General features: G+C 47.1%; 1 protein-coding gene across 1 annotated transcript; it reads right to left on the bottom strand.

Annotated features, from left to right (window-relative positions):
* Window positions 1–10,794: 10,794 nt before the first annotated feature.
* On the bottom strand, window positions 10,795–21,063 carry LOC127007881 (gamma-butyrobetaine dioxygenase-like). Its single transcript, XM_050879326.1, has 11 exons — window positions 19,882–21,063; window positions 19,632–19,800; window positions 18,812–18,971; window positions 18,346–18,533; window positions 17,290–17,427; window positions 15,703–15,896; window positions 15,069–15,174; window positions 14,623–14,837; window positions 13,408–13,568; window positions 12,513–12,674; window positions 10,795–11,922 (listed from the first exon to the last, which is right to left on the bottom strand). Exons 2-10 carry the CDS (start codon window positions 19,686–19,688, stop codon window positions 12,514–12,516), a joined length of 1,380 nt encoding a protein of 459 aa, XP_050735283.1. The 5' UTR covers window positions 19,689–19,800; window positions 19,882–21,063; the 3' UTR covers window positions 10,795–11,922; window position 12,513.
* Window positions 21,064–21,886: the final 823 nt, after the last annotated feature.

Genomic DNA, 21,886 nt, shown 5'->3' with positions numbered 1-21,886 from the left:
ATCATCATCATTATCATCCTTTTCTCTCTCCTTCTTCACCTGTAATATGATCACCATCCTCTTCTTTCTCCCCCTCCACCTTCACCACCATCATCACCACCACCATCATCACCACCATCATCACCAACCTTCCCTTCCTAAATGCATGTGCGTAGGCCTCGTGTGCGACCCCCCCCCCGCCACCACCACCACCTTCACCACCACCTTCACCACCATCACCACATCACGCCACACTACTCCAAGGTCACCCAGCCACCGCGACGCCACACACACACACACACACACGCTTTGGAGGGGGTGGATTAAAAGGTGAAAGAAAAAAAAGTGAGTGGACTGCCTCTCTCCTCACTAGTAAAGAGGGAAGAAAGTGGAGGGAAGAAAAAAAAGTGACCTAGGAAGAAAATGGAGTCTAATTAATCCCTTAGTGTTGTGTTGATGAAGGAGGAGGAGGAGGGGGAGGAGGAGGAGGAGGAAAAGAAGAAAAAGAACAACAACAATAACAGCTACAACGACAACGTGAGATGAATACTAAGTGAGACAGACAGACAGACAGACATACTGATGAACACTCACATAGGAGGAATAGACAAACAGAAAGACAGATGAAAGCACAGACAGACAGACAGACGGACAGACAGACAGACAGACAGACAGACAGAGTGACCGCCAGGTAAACGAACACGGCCGCAGGTTGATTGTTCCACCTGTTGATTAGAATCCGTGTCAGGGACAGACGAGTGACCCACAAAATGAGCCACACGCTACGCTTCGCCCGCACGCTGCTGCTCTTCCTTGCGCTAGGCCTCGGCGGGGCTGTGGGGGGCGGCGAAGTGGAGGGACGTGGGCGTGGAAGTGGAGGGATGAGGAGAGTGGAGGGATGAGGAGAGTGAAGTGGAGGGATGAGGAGAGTGAAGTGGAGGGAAGAAGAGTGGAGGGATGAGGAGAGTGAAGTGGAGGGATGAGGAGAGTGAAGTGGAGGGATGAGGAGAGTGAAGTGGAGGGATGAGGAGAGTGAAGTGGAGGGAAGAAGGCAGGGAAGTGGAAGAAAGAGAGCAACGAAGTGGAGGGAAGAAGGCAGTGAAGTGGAGGGAAGAGGAGAGTGAAGTGGAAGGACGAAGGCAGGGAAGTGGAGGCAAGAGAGGAACGAAGTGGAGGAGCGTTTATTCTCGTTAACGCAAACCATTTTTTTTACAATGCAAGGAATTTTTTCCCTTTTTTCCTCTCTCACTTTTCTTTCCTTCTTCTAGCCTCTGTTGTTGTTGTTTGTTTGTTTGTTTGTTTGTTTATTTGTTTTAGGAGACCAGTGAAGTGATGTAGCAGCGGCAAGTTTTTCGATAATAACACTAATAATAATAATAATAATAATAATAATAATAATAATAATAATAATAATAATAATAATAATAATAATAATGTTGCCGTCTTATGGAATCCTTCGTCAGCGAGTTTCGATTCAAAGCCAAAAACTACACACATACACTACAAACAACACCCTCCTCACCTACGATACCTGCTTGCCTATACTTACCTAACTCCATCCTTACCGACACATAAAACAAACCTCTTAACCTCCGAACAAACCAAACATCAAAGCAAACATACCATAACCACTTGAACTATCCTCTTAAAATAACAACCAAACTCATCGAACAGAAAACAAACATTGGTCACTATACTTACACACACACAGAGGGAAGGAGGCGGGGGAGGACGAGGGCAGAGGAGGGGTAACTATAACTCCTGCAGACGGGAGGTAGACGGCGAAGAAGGAGGCGTAGACGGAGGGAAGGGTCGGCAGGCCAGCACGCGAGGAACGATGCCATTGTACAAAATCAAGGGACTGAGAGGCAGGGAAAGGGAGAGGAGGTGAAGGGGGCTGAAAAAACATTACTATAGGCTCCCCTCACCCACGTCTACGGCGGCTCATCAAGGTAAGAGAGGCACAGGGGGGGGGGGGGGGGTAGAGGAGAGGCTGGCTGGTGGTGGTGGTGAAGGTGATGGTGGTGGTGAAGATGATGAATGAACAGGATGATGATGATGATGATGAAGAGGAGAGGAGAGGGTGTGGATATATGAATGAATGAATAGATACATACACAAGTAAATAAATAATCAAATAAATAAATAAGGAAATATATACAAAAAGGGACATAGAAAAGAAGGAAAAAATCAAATAATGAACGAACGAACGAAAAATAAATAGATAGACACAGATAGATAGATAGAGATAGATAGATACTTGAACACGAATAGATATAGAGCAAGAGAACAAACGTGAAAAAAAAGTATAGAGAAAAAGAGAGGAAGGGTGGAATATGAGAAAGGAAGAAAGAGAGAGGAAAAGAAGAGAAAGGAAGAGAAGGAAAAATAAAAGAAATCCAGAAAGAAAGACGGAGAGAAAGAAAGAAAAAAGAAAGAACGAAAGAATTAAGCTGACAAAAGGAAAGAGATGGAAAAGAAAGAAAAGAAAGTTAAAAAAAGAAAACGAAGGAGAAGTCCAGGTATACAAATGTGTGTGTGTGTGTGTGTGTGTGTGTGTGTGTGTGTGTGTGTGTGTGTGTGTGTGTGTGAGGAGGCTGGACCCACTTTGGACCTACTCTAAACATTTCGGTGCCCAAGATCACCTATTTGACAAGGCTTTCGTAGGAGTTTGGGGTATTTCCAGGGGTAGTTTTATGACCCTGGTGGTAGTTTGACCCTTCTTCTGCACCACGAGCCTAAAGAGACGCTCATGATGGCGCGATTGACCACCTTTCGGAGTTTGGAAATAGTTGAAGTGAGAGGTGGAAGCGTCGGAGAATAGTGACCTCTACACACTCCTCCTCCTCCTCCTCCAGGCTACGAGGAGGAGGAAGAGGAGGAGGAGGAGGAGGAGGAGGAGGTGGATAAGAGAGGTAGACATTCCACACACGTTTGCCTGGCCAGGTCAAGGTGAAAGCAGGTGTTTGTTACTCGAAGATTTTTTTATTTCTCTTTTTTTCTTTTTCTTTTTAATCATGTTTAAAGTTACAAGGCTAAAAAACAATCACTGGTGTAGCCTCTGTGTGGTGAGGAAGCTGCTGTCCTGATGATTAAAAATTCCTTCAGTTCCCTCTCGCCGTCCCTCCACAGAAAGCGGCGCCTTTGCAGGGCCAACGCTAACGAGTGCTATATATATTCAGGGCTCGCACACCAACGTTGGATAACGCTTTCGTAGAGGCTGTGGGTATTTCCATGGGTAGTTACATGACCCTGGTGATGATTCAACAAGGCTGGTGCTCCGTGAACGTTAAAACACTCACGAGAACATGACTAATCTCCTTTGTGGCCCTTGGGAATATTTGTTGAGTCAAAAGCACCTGAGAATGTAGACCCTGGCTCGTGGCGGCAGGGGGGTGGGGGGGGAGATTGCTCCCTCTTGCACGAGGGAGCACGGGCCTTTGCCAAAGGCGGCCCGTAGCAGGGAGCCGACAGACCGACTTTATCGGCGATCGAAATCTAGCCGACCAAGTCGGTCTGTCGACGAGGACTGGCGTGTCTCTTGGGCGGCAGGGCGCACCCCTTGCCTGGGACCAAGGGACGCTTAGTCAGGTTTTGTATCATATATATATATATATATATATATATATATATATATATATATATATATATATATATATATATATATATATATATATATATATATATATATACATTTGAGTCGCACCCTGAATGAGGTGAAGTGAACCTGTGCTGCGCCTCGGCCTGACGCACGGCCGGCAGGGGAAACTTGTCCTCAACACTGGAAGTGTCTCCCCTGCCGGCCACAGTCCGGGAAGGTGGGTGACCCAAGCACCACAAGAAAAACACCCCGGCGCCTGTGTTCCCAGCCCACAGCTGACTCGCACGACCTTAGCGGGAAAACATCCATGTTTGTCGAGGGCGGCGACCACCTGCCTCCCCTGGGCACGGGAGTTAAATATATCGCTTTCATACCGTGTATGTTGCTGTTGCTGCTAATAATAATAATAATAATAATAATAATAATAATAATAATAATAATAACAATAATAACTAACCATTAGGAAAGTTGACGAACGGAAAAGGAAGAAGGGATTAGCAGGACAAAAAAGCAAATAAAAAAAATAGAGGAGAATGTATAAATTATAAATAAATAAATAAATTATAAATAGATAGATAGATAGATATGTGTGTGTGTGTGTGTGTGTGTGTGTGTGTGTGTGTGTGTGTGTGTGTGTGTGTGTGAACCCCATAATACACTGGCAGCTGATAGCAGGGCTGCCCAGCCCTACCCCAACATTACCAGCCGCTTCCCTGCCCAGGCAGATAGTACAGCTTACCTTTCCCCCCCTCCCCCCCTGCACGGAAAGCATCTCTTCTCCACCGCCGTTGCCGCCATCAAACACAGCCTCTCGTGCATTCCTGCCCCTCCCCTGCACACACGCCCTCCCCTGCCCCCGGCCTAATAAGCATGGGCCTTCCCCGCCCCCTGCCCGCTGCACCGCCGGCCCGCCGCGGCCCGCCAGCCTCCCGTAGCAGGGCAGCCTTTGTCTGGCCGCACCTCGCCCCACCGATAACATTAACATTGACAGTATTGGCTTTATTAAAGGTTAACACCCCCATGCATCATTCAACGGGGACCTACGCCCCCCTTCACCCCCCACGCAGCACCCCTTTCTCCCACTTCCTCCCTCATGACTGCCCCCCTTCCATTCCATTCCTCTCCCTGCTTCCTCTTATCATCACTACCTCCTCGCATCTCACTTCCTTCTCTTATCCCTTTCAACATCCCACCTCAGACTTCCTTTCCTATGATCACCACCCCTTAAACCCTCACCCCTTTCACCTCCCACACAACCCCTTCCTCCCCTCCCTCCCTCTTTGATCACCACCCCCTTACCCCTTACCTTCCCCTTCTCCCCCCTCCTCCCACCACCTCCTCGCCCACCTGCATTGCCGCGCAGGAACTGAACAAAAATCCCACTTATTCGTTGCTATTAAAACTGCATGCCCAAGTGGAATACTGCTGACTGCAATGTGCGTGCGAGGGAGTGTCAACCCAAGCAAATAGCCCCGCGCCTCCCCCTGCCCCGCCCCGCCCCCCACGGACCGCTGGCGAGGCTTATAATGCTTCTTAAGTTGTGCAGTTCTTGTTTCATTCAGTCCGTCGCACATGCCAGCCTCCTTCCCACTACCTTCCGCAGTGGGCAAGTCCTTCGTGCCGGTCTCCGCCAACAGCCGAACATAACGCGGGGTGGTGGCACAGGCAGGCAGGCAGGCACGAGAGAGAGAGAGAGAGAGAGAGAGAGAGAGAGAGAGAGAGAGAGAGAGAGACTTGTACACACACACACACACACACACACACACACACACACACACAGATAAAGAGAACGGTTGCAAGAGAGCTTTCAAGGGGAGACGTACGTTGCAATGCCAAAATGTAATTGCAACCTTTTAATTGACAACCCAGGTAGCCCAGGTAAAACAAAGGATTACCTGGCTTAAACTTACGCGTTTTATATTACTCGCCAGGTAGAAGGAGGTGCCACAGGTATTGATTTGACTCAGACAGGTGTGAGAGGAACGCTGCCAGCCTCAACTTAACATAACTTCTCTCGTATGATTTTTTTTAATGGTTTTGTGTAAGGTTTTGTGTCTGTTCATTGGAGATAGAACAAGAACCGTAGAGAAGAGAGTAGCTTAGCACACAACTACTTTTTATCGTACGTTCTAATCGGTAATGTGAGAGATTCTTGATTCAGCAGCTTTGAAAAGACATGTGACAATCTGCATTTCAAGACAAGAATATCAAGAACCTCTTCACCCGAAATTGACCTCTTTCTTGGCCACTCTGTACTTTCTTATACAGGAGCAGTGATTAGCGGACTTTTCTCTCTCTCTCATTTACGTTTGCCCTTGAGTTGCTTCTTTTACTGTAAAAACAAAATCCTGGACCTACTCTCTCTAATGTATACCGTGACAGAGGCCTGATATTTATGATTCTGTGTCGTGCGCCGCTCAAGACCTGTGACATGCAACACTACAACAATTAACCGAGCACATGAATACCTCAGACCCTCTCTTTTATTGCAATGTTGCCTCCGTTTTCTGTGGCGCGGCAGCATCGGCAGGAACGAGGAGGAGGAAGAGGAGGCGGGGGAGGAGAAGAGAGAGCGAGAGAGAGAACGTTCCCAGACGGTACGAGGCCCCAAAACGTACCCTAGCGAGGCGTAGACAGGGCCAACCTCCCCTCTTATGGCTGTCTGTCTGCGGGCTAGTCCGTCTGCAGCGGCGTGACGTCACTCGCTCCCTGTTGGCGGCCGCTCCTGCTGCACACCAAGCCTTTGTTTCAAGCTTTTAGCCGCTCTCTGTCCGGCCTCTAACGCACTTCTGAGGCTCTTCTGTCCTATCTGCCATGATGATTGAGTGTCTACTTCACCCTCCTATGGTTTCAGCTCAAGGGACAAAGGGATAAGCTCGGTAGCGTTCGTTAAATGAGTTAACTGCATGACCCTGCCAGTACTCCACCGCCCCCTCCTCCTCCACTTCCTGCCTCTGTTTCGCTAAGTGCAACGCTCTCAAGCACGCTCTAGTACGTAAGGCGAGTCCACAGGTGTCTAATTCGCCTCGCCCGAGTCCTCCCTCCTCTCAAGGGCGGGCGGCAGCCTCTCAAGGGGAAGGAAGCCGCGAGGTGCAGTCCTGTGGGGCAAAAAAAATAATCAATGGAGGAGCAAGCAAATCCGCGGCAGATGTTGACATGGAGACATTATTTGACGCGTTTGCAGGGCTTCCTGACCCCACCAGGCGGCCAGAGCACTTGACAAGGGACACGATGGGTAACTTTACGTCGCTTCTGAGGCCCCACAAACGCCCTTACCGAGTGTGGATTAATAAATTTCCGGGCTGAAGCTGCAATTCCCGCTCCAAAGGCAGGCTCGAAGTCGCTTTCCTGCATTGGTGATCGACAGGATTTCATAATTTGGGGTGTTACGGGGGAGAAAACGTTAAGATTCGCTAGAATTTGCACGGACTCCGAACGGTGTTGCCAGCGAGGTACGAAGCGGGGATGGGACAACGATGGCCTTTTTGCAGTGCTTTCAGGCCCAATGGACATGACTGAGACGCCCACGCCAGCCCCTGCATGCTTGGGGACGACCACGTTTTCCTCGGCGGGGCGTGGAGGGGCGTCTCAAGCAGATAAGATATGTAACGCATTGGAGACAGCCGCTTGGGTACGAATGTGGGCGGCCGCTCCCTGCACCAGCTCCTCCCACCGCCCTGGAGTCAAGAACATGCTGCTCCCCCCGGATGGTGCTTGAACCTGACCTGAACCCACGCTGCCTCTCCCCACGCTGCTAAAACTCCCCTTCACGACATCACAAGAAGGCATTAGTCTAGGAAACTCATTACTGAACCTCCAAAATCAGTTAGCGTATGTTTTTAATCTCCTGTATGAACTGCATTACCCCTGCACTGAGCCATCTATCCCTCCCTCCTCCTCGCCCTTCCTTCCTCCCTCTCTACCCTTCCTGAGGCAATGAAAGGATGGGGGAATGGGGGACAACTTACATCACTCCTCCCACCTCTCACCGTACGTAGCATTCCACCCCTCCCTTCCTCCCATGCTCGGCTAGGGAGAGACACACTCCCTTAGCAACAAGTAAAGGGACATAGGCTTTAAGAAATGTCTCCCCCCTCACCCATTCGCCCTCTTCACCCCCTCGATGCAAAGTGTGGTATTATGAAGGTGGTGTATTATTTTAGTTGTTGTTGAGGGAGTGTTGAGTGTGTGTCGTGTGTCTGGCATCTGTGCTGTGTGTACCGTGGCCAACACACACACACACACACACATATACCATCATTCAACACACACACACACACACATACACAGCTCGCACTCTGCAGTTCGTCTCCCACAATAGTTTAGACTCCTCTCTCTCTCTCTCTCTCTCTCTCTCTCTCTCTCTCACAAATGTCAACAGGAACAAGAGAAAACTTCATAAATGTTAATGCAGAATGTTTGCCTTGACATGACACACTCATATAATCATAAACATTAATACATATCGCCTTGTGAATGGCCGACGCTTATACTGAAGGCTGGTGGGAGTTATAGTGAACATATGAATCGCACGTGAAAAATCTAAGAGAAAAAAAGAAGAAATACATCAGCCCCAAACTTGCTTTAACGTAAAAACAAACACTTGAAGCTCCAAAGTTGACGTATAGCTTAGTAAAATAATCGCTGCCGCTTACATAGAATAAATACAAACACAGGGATAACATTGACGATGCAGGATAATAGTAATAATAAAACTTTGATCCTACATAAACGAGCGGTACCAAGTCTGAAGGGTAAAGAATGACGGGAAGACGGAAGGAAAAAAAATAAGGAAAAAACAGAAACGAAAGCCGGAGTAACAAAACATGACCGTGATAAGTGAAAAAAAAATCAATAACGAAATGAAAAAAAGTAAACAAACCCCCAAAACAAATAAAAAACATCACTATAACAAAGCGAAGTGTTAGAGATGACACTGATAAATAACAATATAAAAAGAAAAGTAGATTAACCAAAAAATTACTGGTAAATAAAAAAATAAAAACTTAATGAATGAGTACGCAGACAGGTCCCATAATCAAATCTATAAAAAAGATCAATAAAGATAAGACCAAGTACTAATTAATGCAATGAAAGACGATTAAAAAAAGCTCACGAACTCAGTGCAAAGAGAGAGAGAGAGAGAGAGAGAGAGAGAGAGAGAGAGAGAGCCCTTGCTTGCACACCCTTCCTATACATGTGTTGGCGGTGAACTGGTGAGCGGCGTTGGAACTTGGCGAAGGGGGCGGCGGCTAGTTGCTGGGCTGCAGGGAGGAGGAAAGGGGTGGCGGGGCGGGGGACAAGCAGGGAGCGGGGCGGGGGTGGGGGCCAGGCAGGGAGCGGGGCGGGGACAGATGACAGGCTGGGAGCGGGGCGAGGGCGGGGGACAGGCAGGGAGCAGGGGCGGGGCGGGGACAGGCAGGGAGCAGGGCAGGGGCAGGGGACAGGCAGGGAGCAGGGAGGGGCGGGGACAAGCAGAGAGCAGGGCGGGGGCAGGGGACAGGCAGAGAGCGGGGCGGTGGACAGGCAGGGGTTAGGCATGGGGCGGGGGCAGGGGGCAGGGGACAGGCAGGAGCAGGGCGAGGGCAGGGGACAAGCATAGTGGGGCGGGGGTGGGGGACAGGCAGGGAGCGGGGAGGGGGCGGGGGACATGCAGAGAGCGGGGCGGGGGCGGGGGACAGGCAGGGAGCGGGGAGGGGGCGGGGGACAAGCAGAGAGCGGGGCGGGGGCGGGGGACAGGCAGGGAGCAGGGCGGGGGCGGGGGACAAGCAAAGAGCGGGGCGGGGCTGGGGCAGGGGACAGGCAGAGAGCGGGGCGGTGGACAGGCGGGGGGTTAGGCATGGGGCGGGGGCGGGGGACAGGCAGAGAGTGGGGCGGGGGGCACGCAAAGGCTGGGCGGGGCGGGGGGCAGGCAAAGGCGGGGCGGGGGTTAGGCAGGGAGCCGGGCGGGGAACTGGAGGTGTGGCGGTGAGTGCGTGGATGCTCCGCTCTCTCTCTCTCTCTCTCTCTCTCTCTCTCTCTCAAAGCTATTATCGGGGTGCGTTAGTAATTTCCAGGGGGGTCGTGAACCCTGGAGGAAAATTTGGAATTTCTGTTGTTGGAGTATTTGTTAAATTAAGGTTGAGAAATTCATGAAAAAAATGGAAAATTATCCCATATAATAACTTTAGTTTTTTATACCCTAGCTAGGCTTACAACTCTTAATAAACCTGGGAGCGAATTTGATCTATAAATGCAACAGGGGCGTGGAAGGAAGGGCCTATTCCTAGAGAGGGCGTGGTAATAAAATGTTTAAGAACCTCTAGGCTATTTTGATCACATAGTCATAACAGTTATATTTATTGGAAATATATGATGTGCGAGGTGGAGGCGTCTAAGAATTAGTTGATGTTCACTTAGAATAATTAGTTTAATTACAAACATAGGGATAGCTTTGAAAATGCAGACAATAACAATAAAAGTTTCCTAGGTCTCAACTGAAAGGTCTTGTTTTATTTCTTTTTACAACAAAGGAGACGGCTCAAGGGCAACAAAAAGAATGTAGAAGAAAAAAAGCCCGCTACTCACCGCCCCCATATAATAGACAAAAGTAGAGTGGCAAAAAAAAGAGCTCTATTTCCTGTTAGCACTCATATCAAAATAACACGAGTTGGCAGTCTCCTTACGAACACTGTACTTGACTGACTGACTGACTACTGCGAAAGGAAGCAACACTTACATCACGTGAAGGCAGCGGGGCAACGAATCACCAGAGACCAATGCACTGAACCACATGACCAACGGCTTTCAAACGTCACGTGGAGGTTTGTTTACAGGGCGGCGAGCCTAAAGACAGGGACTCGGAGCCTAAAGGAGATACTAATAGTAGTAATAATGATAATAATAGTAATGAGGAAGAGGAAGAAGAAAAGAAGGAGAACAAGGAGGAGAAGAAAAGGAAGAAAAAGAAGAGGATGAAGATAAAGAAGAAAGAAAAGTAGAAAGAAGAGAATGAAGAAGAAAAAGAGGAGGAAGAAAAAAGTAATGGGAGAAGAAAGAAGAGCATGAAGAAGAAGAGGAGGAAGAAAAAAAAGAAAAAGGAGAAGAAGAGCATGAAGATTGAACACTGGCCTATATATACCTTCCCTTCAAACCCTTTTATTTTCTCTTCCAATACACAGTAATATTCTTCCCTATCTATACTTTAATTTCAACTGGGGAATAAAGTCAATATCTCTAATAATAACTGTGTATATTTGCCATAATTACAGAGTACATTCAGTATACATAGGGTCAATCAATTAACAACACATCACACCTTATATTCTCTCCTGGTACCCTCCTTAATTATCACCATTAAATATAAAACCATGTATAAACTGTTGAAAGTAATGCAACTCATCCACATGCTTAAGACTAACTGATATATATTGGCTAACTTGGTTTTATACTATTAATACAACCTCCTTATTCTGAGTGTGTGACTGAATGACTGACTGACTGGGTGGGTAACTGAGTCTACATGCTTAACCCAGTATATACCTGCGGGGATCCTGTTTCTTAAAGGCCCCTCTAAGCGAGAAAAATGACAAAAAATCATCTCTCACACAAACCATTTCATAATGCATATCAACAAATTTGTGATCAGCTTATGCATCATCTATTTTTGGGGGTTTATATCATGGCAAAAATTTGGCCCGTCATTGGTACACGGTAAAGCCACAAATTTGGCCCGTCGCTGCTACCGGGTTAAACACAAGAGAGTGTCTTCAGAGTGATTTCAAGGCACCAGAAACACTTAACTGAAGGGAAAACTAAAAGAAACATTGCCCTCCTACAGTCACACAGCCATTAATATTGCTTTAGTATAATCCAGTTCTTCTCCAGGATAAAACACAGCCTACACACAAGAGGTAGTGGATTTGGGAGTGATTCCAAGGCACCAGAAACACTTAACTGAAGGGAAAACTAAAAGAAACATTGCCCTCCTAGTCACACAGCCATTAATATTGCTTTAGCATAACCCAACTCTTCTCCAGGATAAAACACAGCCTACACACAAGAGATAGTGGATTTAAGAGTGATTTCAAGGCACCAGAAGCACTTTACTGTTGGGGACTCTAAAACAAGTATTGACCCCCTACAGTAACACACCCATATCTTTCTTCCTCCTCTTCAATTCCTTCCTTCTTATCTAAATTATTTTCCTTGTCTCCTCATAATTCTTGTTCTCTTTTTCAGGCAGCACCCACATCAGCCTCGCTGTGAAGCTTTGGGTGGGGAGTTGTGGGCACATGACATCTTCACATCACTTCAGGCACGGTTACAACAAACAGCCACAGCAGAGCATGCATCACAGGCAACTGGAAAGAAAGAAATGCAAGTGGTTGGTAGGAATGGGCATGAAATCAATTTTGGGGTTAAAAAAAAAAGATACCCCTTCTCACTGTCATGCCCCTGGGTGGAAAAAGATATGTCTGTCTCAGGTATCTTCCTTGCAAAAACGTTCAGCTGGCCTACAGACCTTAGAAAACAATACACTATAGTCTGTTCACTTAAGTCTGACCCAAGCTGACAACATAACCCTAAGCGTGTTTGTAAGCACAGTGCAGATTAGCGGAAAGTGCTGTGTGAGATAAACACAAACAGAGGTTAAAGAAAACTTGGAAGCCATAACAGTAGCCAATCAGCACTCAGCTTGCAAACACGCTTAGGTTTATGTTGTCAGCTTGGGTCGGACTTAAGTTAACAGACTATGGCTCTTAGACCGATCAGATCAAATATTACAAGATGAAATGCAATGGTGTACCTGGGAAAGAGCAAAACCATGTAAATACCCTAATCCCTTTTCCTCTCTCCACCACCTCCTTCTCCCTCTGGTTCTCCTCCTCTTCCATATCCTCATTCCTTTATCATTTCTCCATCTCCACCTCTTACTTCTCCTTCTGCTTACCCTACTCCAAGGTGACGCCCAGCCTCTCCTGAAGGACCCTGCGCCTGGAGAGTGCCCCGTCCCAATCAAGGTAGGCCTGGTCCATGTAGCGCTCCCCAAGGGCTCCATTGTAGGCAGTCCGTCCGTGCAGCAGCCTAGTATTGTCCATGACCAGCATCTCGCCTGTGTGGGAGTGACTGGTTGACTGACTGACTGAGTGAATGTATGAGTGATTGAGTGACTGACTGAGTGAATGACTGTATGAGTGATTGACTGACTGACTGAGTGAATGACTGTATAAGTGACTGGTTGACTGACTGACTGACTGAATGTATGAGTGATTGGCTGACTGACTGATTGGATGACTGACTTATTGACTGATTGAGGGGTTGAGGGATTAACTGACTAAATGATTGAGTGACTGACTAATTGACTAACTGACTGACTTATTGGGTGAAAGATATATAAATAGACAGATAGCTAGGTAAACAGATGTAGATTGATTGGCTGCTTAACTGACTGGTCTAAAGCACAGCCATCTAATGAATGTGAATGAGCACAGCAGACAAAACAGAGATACACAATTAATATGTAAAGGTAAAGTTGGGGCATCACAGTTAAGTTCAGTTGGTGCATGAGAGTATTACTTAACCCCTTGACTGCAGATTTCCTGCAAGAAGACATCACCAGGCTACAGGAATGGAACAAAAAGTGGTTGCTACAATTCAATGAAGAAAAATGTAAAGTCCTGCATCATGGGAGGGGATATCCAGCACACCAATACCACATGGGAAACACTCCACTATCCACTACAGAGGCAGAGAAAGACCTGGGAGTTTATGTTACCATGCTACCAGTGAAGGTGCAATCCGTGCCAATCGCAGCGGACGGGTTAAGGAAAGGAAGAGGCACTCACCACTCTTGAGCTTGTTCCTGATGGAGTGCTGGTCGACGGTCTGGTTGAAGAGCCTGAGGGCGGCATACCAGCGCGTGACCAGGTGTGGCGACAGGTCCAGGTAGGAGTTCCTCAGCTGGGAGTTGTTGACCCGTACCACAGCGCCACTCACCCGGTCCTCCCTGAGAACGAAGAAGAAAAAAAGTTACTGATCTGTGTTGAATGCTGTCGATTAGGTGTGTGGCAAGTGTTGGTGTGACCCTCATCTACTCTTCCTCCTTCCTGTAATATAAAACTGTACACTTGGTCGGTATTTTCAGACCCTTTCGCTTCTCACATCAACTGTTTCTAAAGGTCAAAGAGGACATCAACCAGGTTCTGATGAGTGTTTCTTTAGGTTCATGGTACAGAAGAAGGGTCAAACTACCACCAGGGTCATAAAACTACTCCTGGAAATGCCCGAAACTCCTACGAAAGCCTTGTTAAATATGTGCTTGGGTGATGAAATATTTAGTAATGGCCCTGCTTGGAAAGACATTTTATAAGCTGCAATCAGGAGACTTTTCCTATGAATGTATTATTGGCTTATCAGGCTTTATGAACCTTTCTGACCTAGATAGCAAATACCTTATAGGCTACATAGCTCTCAATGATATGGGAAGGCTGATCACTTGTACTAAAGGTCATATTCTTCAGTCTTTCAGCTTCCAAGTACACATATATGACAAGGCTTTCATAGGAGTCTTGGGCATCTTCAGGGGTAGTAGTTTTATGACCCTGGTGGTAGTTTGATCCTTCTCCTTTACCATGAACCTAAGGAAACACTCATTAGAACCTGACTGATGTCGTATATGGCTTTTGGAAATAGCTGATGTGAAAGGCGGAGGAAGACCGAGGAGAACATGGTGAGGAACAGTGCAACAAGAAACAGAGGAAGGATTAGCACTGGATTGAGGAAGATGGAGGAGGATCATTGCAAGTCCACCCCCAAGAATGGAAGAAGATGGACTATTAATGAAGAAGGGGTGGAAGCATCCTGAAATTGACCTCTCTTTCAGACACCTCTTTTGGCTCTTTTTTTTAGGAGCAGCGCGTAGCGAGCTTTTTTTATTATTGTTTCCTTTTTTTGTGCCCTTGAGCTGTCTCCTTAGTTGTAAAAAAAAAAAATAAATAAATAAAAAAAAAGAACACAGATAAGTTGAGTGCTACCAGAGTAAAGACCACCAATCCACTTACACAAGGATGGGTAAGTTGATAATCTTATGGTACTCAGTGGTCTCCTCCTTCACCTGCGCCGTGCCCTTGTCCCAGAAGTAGACGGGGGTGTCGGTGAGGATGCGGTACTCCCCGGGGTGGTGCTCCTTCAAGTACCGGGCCACCTGGAACCCGTCGGACAGGTCGTTCTCCCCGCCCTCCCCCTCGAACTGGGTGATGCAGTGCAGGAAGATGATCTGTCGGGAGGAGGAGGAGGGCATGGGTGAAGGGGAAGGATGGGGAGGGAAGAAAAATGGCCCGAAATTGACCTTTCTTTTGGCTACTCTTTACTTTTATCTTTTATAGGAACAGCGAGTATGAACATAGTGGAAGGTAGAGGTACAGTAAGACCAACATATAGCTAATGAAAACTAAACATTATTGTGAGAGATAGAAAGATAGGTGTGGAAATGACACGGAAAACTCACCCCGGGAACGTAGTTGAAGTAAGGGAGGTCGTTGTGCATCCCGAGTCGCTGGTCCGTGTAGGCGAGGCTGCTGGCGCTGACCTTGCTGCGGATGGGGTAGTGGACTCTGCCGGCACACACAGACATATTAACATCCTTGGTGAGTCATGTTATAGCTACTTCATCCTGTTTTGGGGTGAATTAAGTGGCATTTAGTTCACCCTGTTTGTTGTTTTATGCCTTCACTGCCTCCCCTCAACCCCACACCACTGCACACCTTCCTCCCACACCTGTCACTGCACATCTGTCCCCTGCAACACCTCACAGCCACACCACTGCACATCTGCCTACCTCACTTGCCCCCTACACCTGTCCCTTGCACCACCTCACAGCCACACCACTGCACATCTGCCTACCTCACTTGCCCCCTACACCTGTCCCTTGCACCACCTCACCTGCCCCCTCACACCTCCTCACAGCCACACCACTGCACATCTGCCTGCCTCACTTGCCCCCTACACCTGTCCCTTGCACCACCACACCTGCCCCCTCACACCTCCTCACAGCCACCTAACTACACACCTGCCTACCTCACTTGCCCCCTACACCTGTCCCCTGTACCACCTCACCTGTCCCCCCAACACCTGTGACATACCCGTAGTGTGTGGGCTTCACGTAACCGATGTTGTTGATGATGGAGAACACGGTGCCTGGTTCCCGCGGCGCCTTGGTCAGCACCACCACACCTTTGCGTTCCAGCGTCACCAGGAAGTCCAGCATCGCCGTGTCCTGGTGCATCACGGCCTCGTAGTCAAGCCTCGGCAGCTCCAGCTCGGTGCTCCAAAGTTCCTGCGATGTGTGAACTGATTAGTGAAAAGTAAAGATAAAGTTAACCTGGTAGCTGCGGGGATCATGTTTCTTAAAGGTCCCTCTAAGCGAGAAAAATGAGAAAAAATCATCACTCACGCAAATCATTTCATAATATATATCAACGCATTTGTGATCAGTTTATGCATCGTCTATTTTGGGCGGTTTATATCATGGCAAAAATTTGGCCCGTCGCTGGTACACGGTAGAGCCTCAAATTTGGCCCGTCAATGCTACTGGGTTAAGGGCATATGCTGTATCTTTGCTGTTCCTCTTTAGTGTACGAGTTCATTTACAGTATAATATTTACCCAGAATATAAGCTTTTAATTACATACTTAAAGACTAACTGCAAAATTTTAGTACTCAGAAGGACTGCAGAGGAAGAGGAAGAAGGGAGACAAGCTGGAAGTATGCTTTTTTTACAGTAGGGAAAATATCTCAGGGGAAAAAGCAAAAAGAAAACTAAAATGCTCTCTCGGCAATGCACTTACATAGTCAATCAGAAATGGGCAGTCAAGAGATTTACTTAAAAGACCAAAAATGTGCTTAAAACTTACTACAAATCCACTACACTCACTACATAACTTGTTACAAACTTATTACCAACTACAAATATTTAGCATTATAAAATTCTAAGCTATCATGACACCGTACTTGCTCTTAGACATCACCATGACTGCTAACATGTAATGAGGGTTCAGCTATTACAGGAACACCCATAACCTTAGCTATATTTACGGTGAATGATATATTTTGGCTTCTGAGTCTGTGCTTTTAACCACTTGACTGCAGATTTCCTACAAGAAGACATCACCAAGCTACAGGAATGGAACAAAAAGTGGCTGCTACAATTCAATGAAGAAAAATGTAAAGTCATGCATCTTAGGACGGGATATCCAGCATAACAATATCACATAGGAAACACTCCACTATCCACCACAGAGGCAGAGAAAGACGTGGGAGTGTATGTTACCAGGCTACCAGTGAAGGCAAAATCCATGCCAGTCGCAGCGGACGGGTTAAATAACATGCAAGATTAGGTGATAGTATGATACCTCAGTGTAGTATGAGCTGTATATGGTCTGTTACGCCAATATCAAGTGTCATATGAGGTGTATGGAGGAGAGGGGGCATAAGGAACAGAGACATTTTTTTCTAGATTGTACTGGGAAAGGCAGACTACACATCCCATGAAAAACAAGATACAATTTGCAAGGGAAAAGTGACCCTCAGAACAGCAAACACAAGGTCATTTTCCCCCTGCAACTCATTTCTTGTTCTCCTTTCTTCTTTCCCAGTACAAACTAAAAAGAATGGCCCCAGTACCTATAATGACTATCGTGTCCCAGCTGGGGGGCGGGAAACGTGCCAACCTTCCTCAGGGCCAGGAAGCTCCTCTGTGCGTCCCGGGCGGCGGCGGTAAAGGCGTGTTGCTGCAGCCACTGGGCCTCGTAACGACTACTGTGCCCACTGATCCACTGCAGCCCCACGCCACCCCCGTCCTCCTCCACCTGTAGAAGGGAAGAAATTAGAGGAGGTTCATACAAGAGCGGTAGTTAGATGTTTTTCTATATACAAGGTGAAATGTTATGTTGATTAGGATGTGTATGTATAGGTATTTACAGTGTACAGGAGAGGCATGGCATAATAGATGTGTAGAAAAAAAGGAATTTAGAAGTATGTGCTGAAAGGAGAGAGAACGAGAAATAGAAAATGGTGTGTATGTTAAGGGTCACTCAAGTCGATGATGGAACTAGGGAGCAGTGTAGTGAGTTCGTGGGTCAGGTCAAATCAGTGTGAAGTCGGGCAATCATGGATCTATGGGGCAATATGGTGAGGTCAGTGGGTCAAGTTATTTCAGTGTGAAGTCAGTCCGTGATGGATATAGGGGGCAGTTAGGTGTAATCAGTGGTTCAGGTTATATCATGGTATGTGATGGTGTTTTCTGGCTCTTCAGTGGTACGGAGTTTGTGATGGTATGATTATATTCTCTGGTTTAGTGATAGTGGTAAAGGTGCTTTCATTGTATACTGTTCCTTTACGCTTATTTCTTGGCTTGGAGAGGTGTGTGTGAAGGAAGGAGAGGGAGGGTGAAGGAAGGAGAAGGAGGGAGAGGGATGCACCTGGTTGTCAGTCCATTACTTTATCTGTCTTCATCTTTAGTGTCTAGATAAAATGTTGTCTGTTTCTGGTTCTGTTTCTTCGCTTTCTTATCTTCTTCGCCTCTTGTTCATATCTTTTTGACCTACTCTCTTTCTCTGTTCATATCTTCTTATTAAAGGGTCCATATCTTTTCTCTTTTTGTTTATGTGGTAGTCTACATGCCAGTATTACAGCAGCACCAGCAACATTTTTTTAATTTCCTCATTACCCCCTTGACTGATCTGCCTACTTTCCTGTAAAAATAAATTAATAAATAAACGTTTCACCTGGACACTGGTGGGGCTGTCATCATGCTGCCAGTCCTCCAGGGTCAGCTTGCGGCACAGGGCATCATGGTCAAAGCACTCGTGGCACTGGCAGTTGTCCCTCAGCCAGCAGTAAGGGAAGGCACTGTGGCTACCATCAGCAAACGTCACCTCCAGCACCTCCTTCCCTGCCTCGGCCACCCTGATACCTGGCATTTTAGGTTAGGTTAGGTTAGGTTAGGTTAGGTTAGGTTAAGCCAAGATGTTGAGTCCACTTTGCATCATCCTGTGCTTAGTGATAGTTATTTCTTGGCAGAGGAAAGATTGTGATTAGGCAACAAATGGATGAGAGTATTTTTTGAGATGCGGGAGGCTGGTGACAGAGGTTACAGGTATAAGAACATTAGGTTACAGTTGGTAAAGGTACAGGGATGCATTTTACCCTCTCTGCATCCTTATCTGTACTACCACAGTGATGTTTTGTTACCTGTGGGCTCGCTGTGGGCTTGGGCTGGTGTGGGTGTGGGGCGAGTGGTCTGCTGGGGCGTGGTGGTGGTGGTGAAGGGATGGGGCTGGGGGGCTGCTAGGTGGGGAGGGGCAGAGGGCTGGGGAGCCACTGATGTCACGGCTGTCACTCTCTGTCTCCCCTGCAATAGTGGTTTTATATGAGCATTACATTTTTCGGACTCATAAGGTGTGTGTTCTTAAATTAATTACACAAAACAAGCAAGATGGCGCCACTATAAAACACTTTCCTGAGCCATAATGGGCTGTGGACAAAAAAATAAATAAACAGACCCCACTAAAAAAGCTTACTCTCTGTCTCCCATGCAATTTAATGTTTTTTATATTATGAGCATCACATTTTTAGGACTCATAATTAAGGTGTGTGTTCTTAAATTAATTAAACAAAACGAGTAAGATGGCACCACTATAAAACACTTGCCTGTGCCATAATGGGCTGTGGCAAAGAAGAAAAAAATACCAGGCCCCACGAATTAAGAAGGCTTACTGGTGCCATAGGTGAAACACACATAAAAAAAGCATATACCCCTAACTAATCCTACTTTATTATGGACGGAAGGAAGGAAGTATGACCATGGTAGGCCTACAGTTCTCTGAGTCTGGTTCTAAGTATGAAACAAGAGGTCTAGATATCACACCCGAGAATCCTTGAAATAACCATATGGCGCACTTCTCCTCCATATTCCCCTGACACTGTATATGCAAGAGTTTTTAGTCACCTTGTTATCCTTATCATAGTTACCCTGTGTTATATTTTCTTACAGTTATAATTATATAGTTACCTTCCTCCACAGCCTGGCCGAAGACACCATTCCCTGATGTAATATTTTGCGATTCATGGTGAAGAACAGGCAAATATATGGCTTCTCTGTATCCTCCTCCTCTTGTTCTGTCTCAAAGGAAGCCTAATAGTGTTTTATGTCTTAATTGTCACCACCACCACTACCACCTCTGAAATGTAAGACAGACTGATAATACTCCACCAGATAACATGAAAGGGCCAGAATGTGCAATCTCTTCACTTTTACAGACCTTCTCTAGCCGTGTCCAAAGGTGTAATTTAACTGTTTTAATCTTCCTCTATCTCCCAACGTTGTGACAAGCCTTGATAGGGAGAATATTTGCCCACAGAGGGAGGGCAGATGGGACACAGGGAGAGGGGAGAGAAGGGATGTAGCAGGGGAGAAGGAGAGGAGGAAAGGGAAGAGGGAGGAGAGAGGGTCACGGGAGGGAAGAGGGAGAGTAGAGAGGAACAGGAGAGGGAAGAGGGAGAGGGAGGAGAGTAGAGAGGGTCATGTGAGGAGAGGGACAGGGGAGAGGGAGAGTAGAGAGGATCTAAGGAGGGAAGAGGGAGAGCAGAGAGGAACAGGGGAGGGGATCGAGAGGGAAGAGGGACAAAAGTGGGACGGGGAGAAGATAGAGGTTGGGGGACATAGCTAGCCATGATGCAGCTAAGATCTCGAAGTGAAGGCCACGCCCACTCCTTGATGCTTAGCCAGAGAGATATAATGATGAATGAAAGAAATAAAGACAAATAGATATAGGCAGATACGTATATAGTTAGGTAGATGGGCAATATGAATAAAGAGAAGGGAGGGAGAGAGGGGCGTGTGGAAGGAGAGCTATATAGGAGCGCGTATGTGAAGGAAGGAGTGGAAGGAGGGGAGCATGTGGAGGAAGGAGTGGAATGGCCGTGTGGATCGAGGAAGGACTGAGAGATCGAGGGGCGTGTGAAGGGCTAGAAGGAGAGGAGCATGTGAAGGATCGATCGAAGGAGTGGTAGGAGAGGGGCATGTGGAGGAAGGAGTGGAATGGCCGTGTGGATCGAGGAAGGACTCAGAGATCGAGGGGCGTGTGAAGGGCTAGAAGGAGAGGAGCATGTGAAGGATCCATCGAAGGAGTGGAAGGAGAGGGGCATGTGGAGGAAGGAGTGGAATGGGCGTGTGGATCGAGGGAAGACTGGGACTGTGGGAGATCGAGGGGCGTGTGGAGGAATTGAGGACTGGAAGCCGGAAGGAAAGGAGCGTGTAAAGGAAGAAGTGGAAGGAGAGGGACATGTGGAGGAAGAAGTGGAAAGAGATGAGCGTGTGGAGGAAAGACTGGAATTAGGAGAGGAACATGTGAAGGAAGGACTGGAAAGGATTGGCAGGGGAGTCTTGAGGAAGGATGGGGCGTGTGAAGGAAGGAGGGGGAGTGTGCGGGCCGTGGAGGAAGGAGACCGAGGGAGGGTGAAGGGAAGGAGAAGAGAGAGGAGGAGGAGGAGGGGGATGTGCACCATTACATAAGAGGCCTGGGAGTGCTAGAGGCCCCGAGTTGCTATGAAGGCCCCGCTGAATAGGCTTATCAAGGTGGGGGTAAGGTTTTCTTTTCTTATGTAAGGATGAGAGATGTGAGATGTGAGATGAAGTGAAGGTCTGTAAGTGTGGAGATAATGGCGATATAAGATTAAAATTTTGTGTTACTGTTTCTCTCTGTTATGTCCCCAGGTTAATTTATCATCTTCCACAAGGATTAACTTATCTGATGGAGCTCAATTATTTTTTTTTATAGTGCAGTCTTGGTTGTAATATACGGGTTAGGTCAATATTCGCTATCTATTATCGATTTCACGTAGCCTGATATGTTAGTTTATTACTGCTGTTACCGTACTCTCGTCTGGGACCTTCAAGTGCTTTCAGAACGTTACTATTTGACTTTTAAGTATAGAACCATGCCTCTTATCCACGAAACTCATAAGTAATACAGAGAAACACGTCTTGCCCTTCTTCTTACACACACACACACACACACAGACTTTTCAACTTTCTCCTCTCTCTTCTCTTTCCTGTGGTGGAGGAGATAAATATGCATGAATGAACGCGTGCTTTATTACCTCAACACACTACCTATCACCCTTAACTAATTGCCGCTGGGTTAGTAAGGGCGAAAACTGCAATAATAAAAACCAGTTGCAGTATTGAGCGGCTCAGGGCAGCAGCAACCCGAGGCCACAGTTAGCGATACATTTTGCAAAGCTTCGACTCGCCTTTTCCTCTCA

Source organism: Eriocheir sinensis, chromosome 36 (assembly GCF_024679095.1).
Source record: "Eriocheir sinensis breed Jianghai 21 chromosome 36, ASM2467909v1, whole genome shotgun sequence".
NCBI lineage: Eukaryota > Metazoa > Arthropoda > Malacostraca > Decapoda > Varunidae > Eriocheir > Eriocheir sinensis.
This window is presented reverse-complemented; position numbering and strand designations above follow the sequence as displayed.

What these genes read in the sequence shown, in the direction of transcription:
- LOC127007881 (XM_050879326.1), bottom strand. Translation starts at nt 19,688, where the DNA reads ATGAATCGCAAAATATTACATCAGGGAATGGTGTCTTCGGCCAGGCTG. An exon ending in AGCCCACAGCGAGCCCACAG is followed by an intron (nt 18,534 to 18,811) that starts GTAACAAAACAT and finishes CTAAAATGCCAG; the next exon opens with GTATCAGGGTGGCCGAGGCA. An exon ending in ATCAACTTACCCATCCTTGT is followed by an intron (nt 13,569 to 14,622) that starts GTAAGTGGATTG and finishes CTTCGTTCTCAG; the next exon opens with GGAGGACCGGGTGAGTGGCG.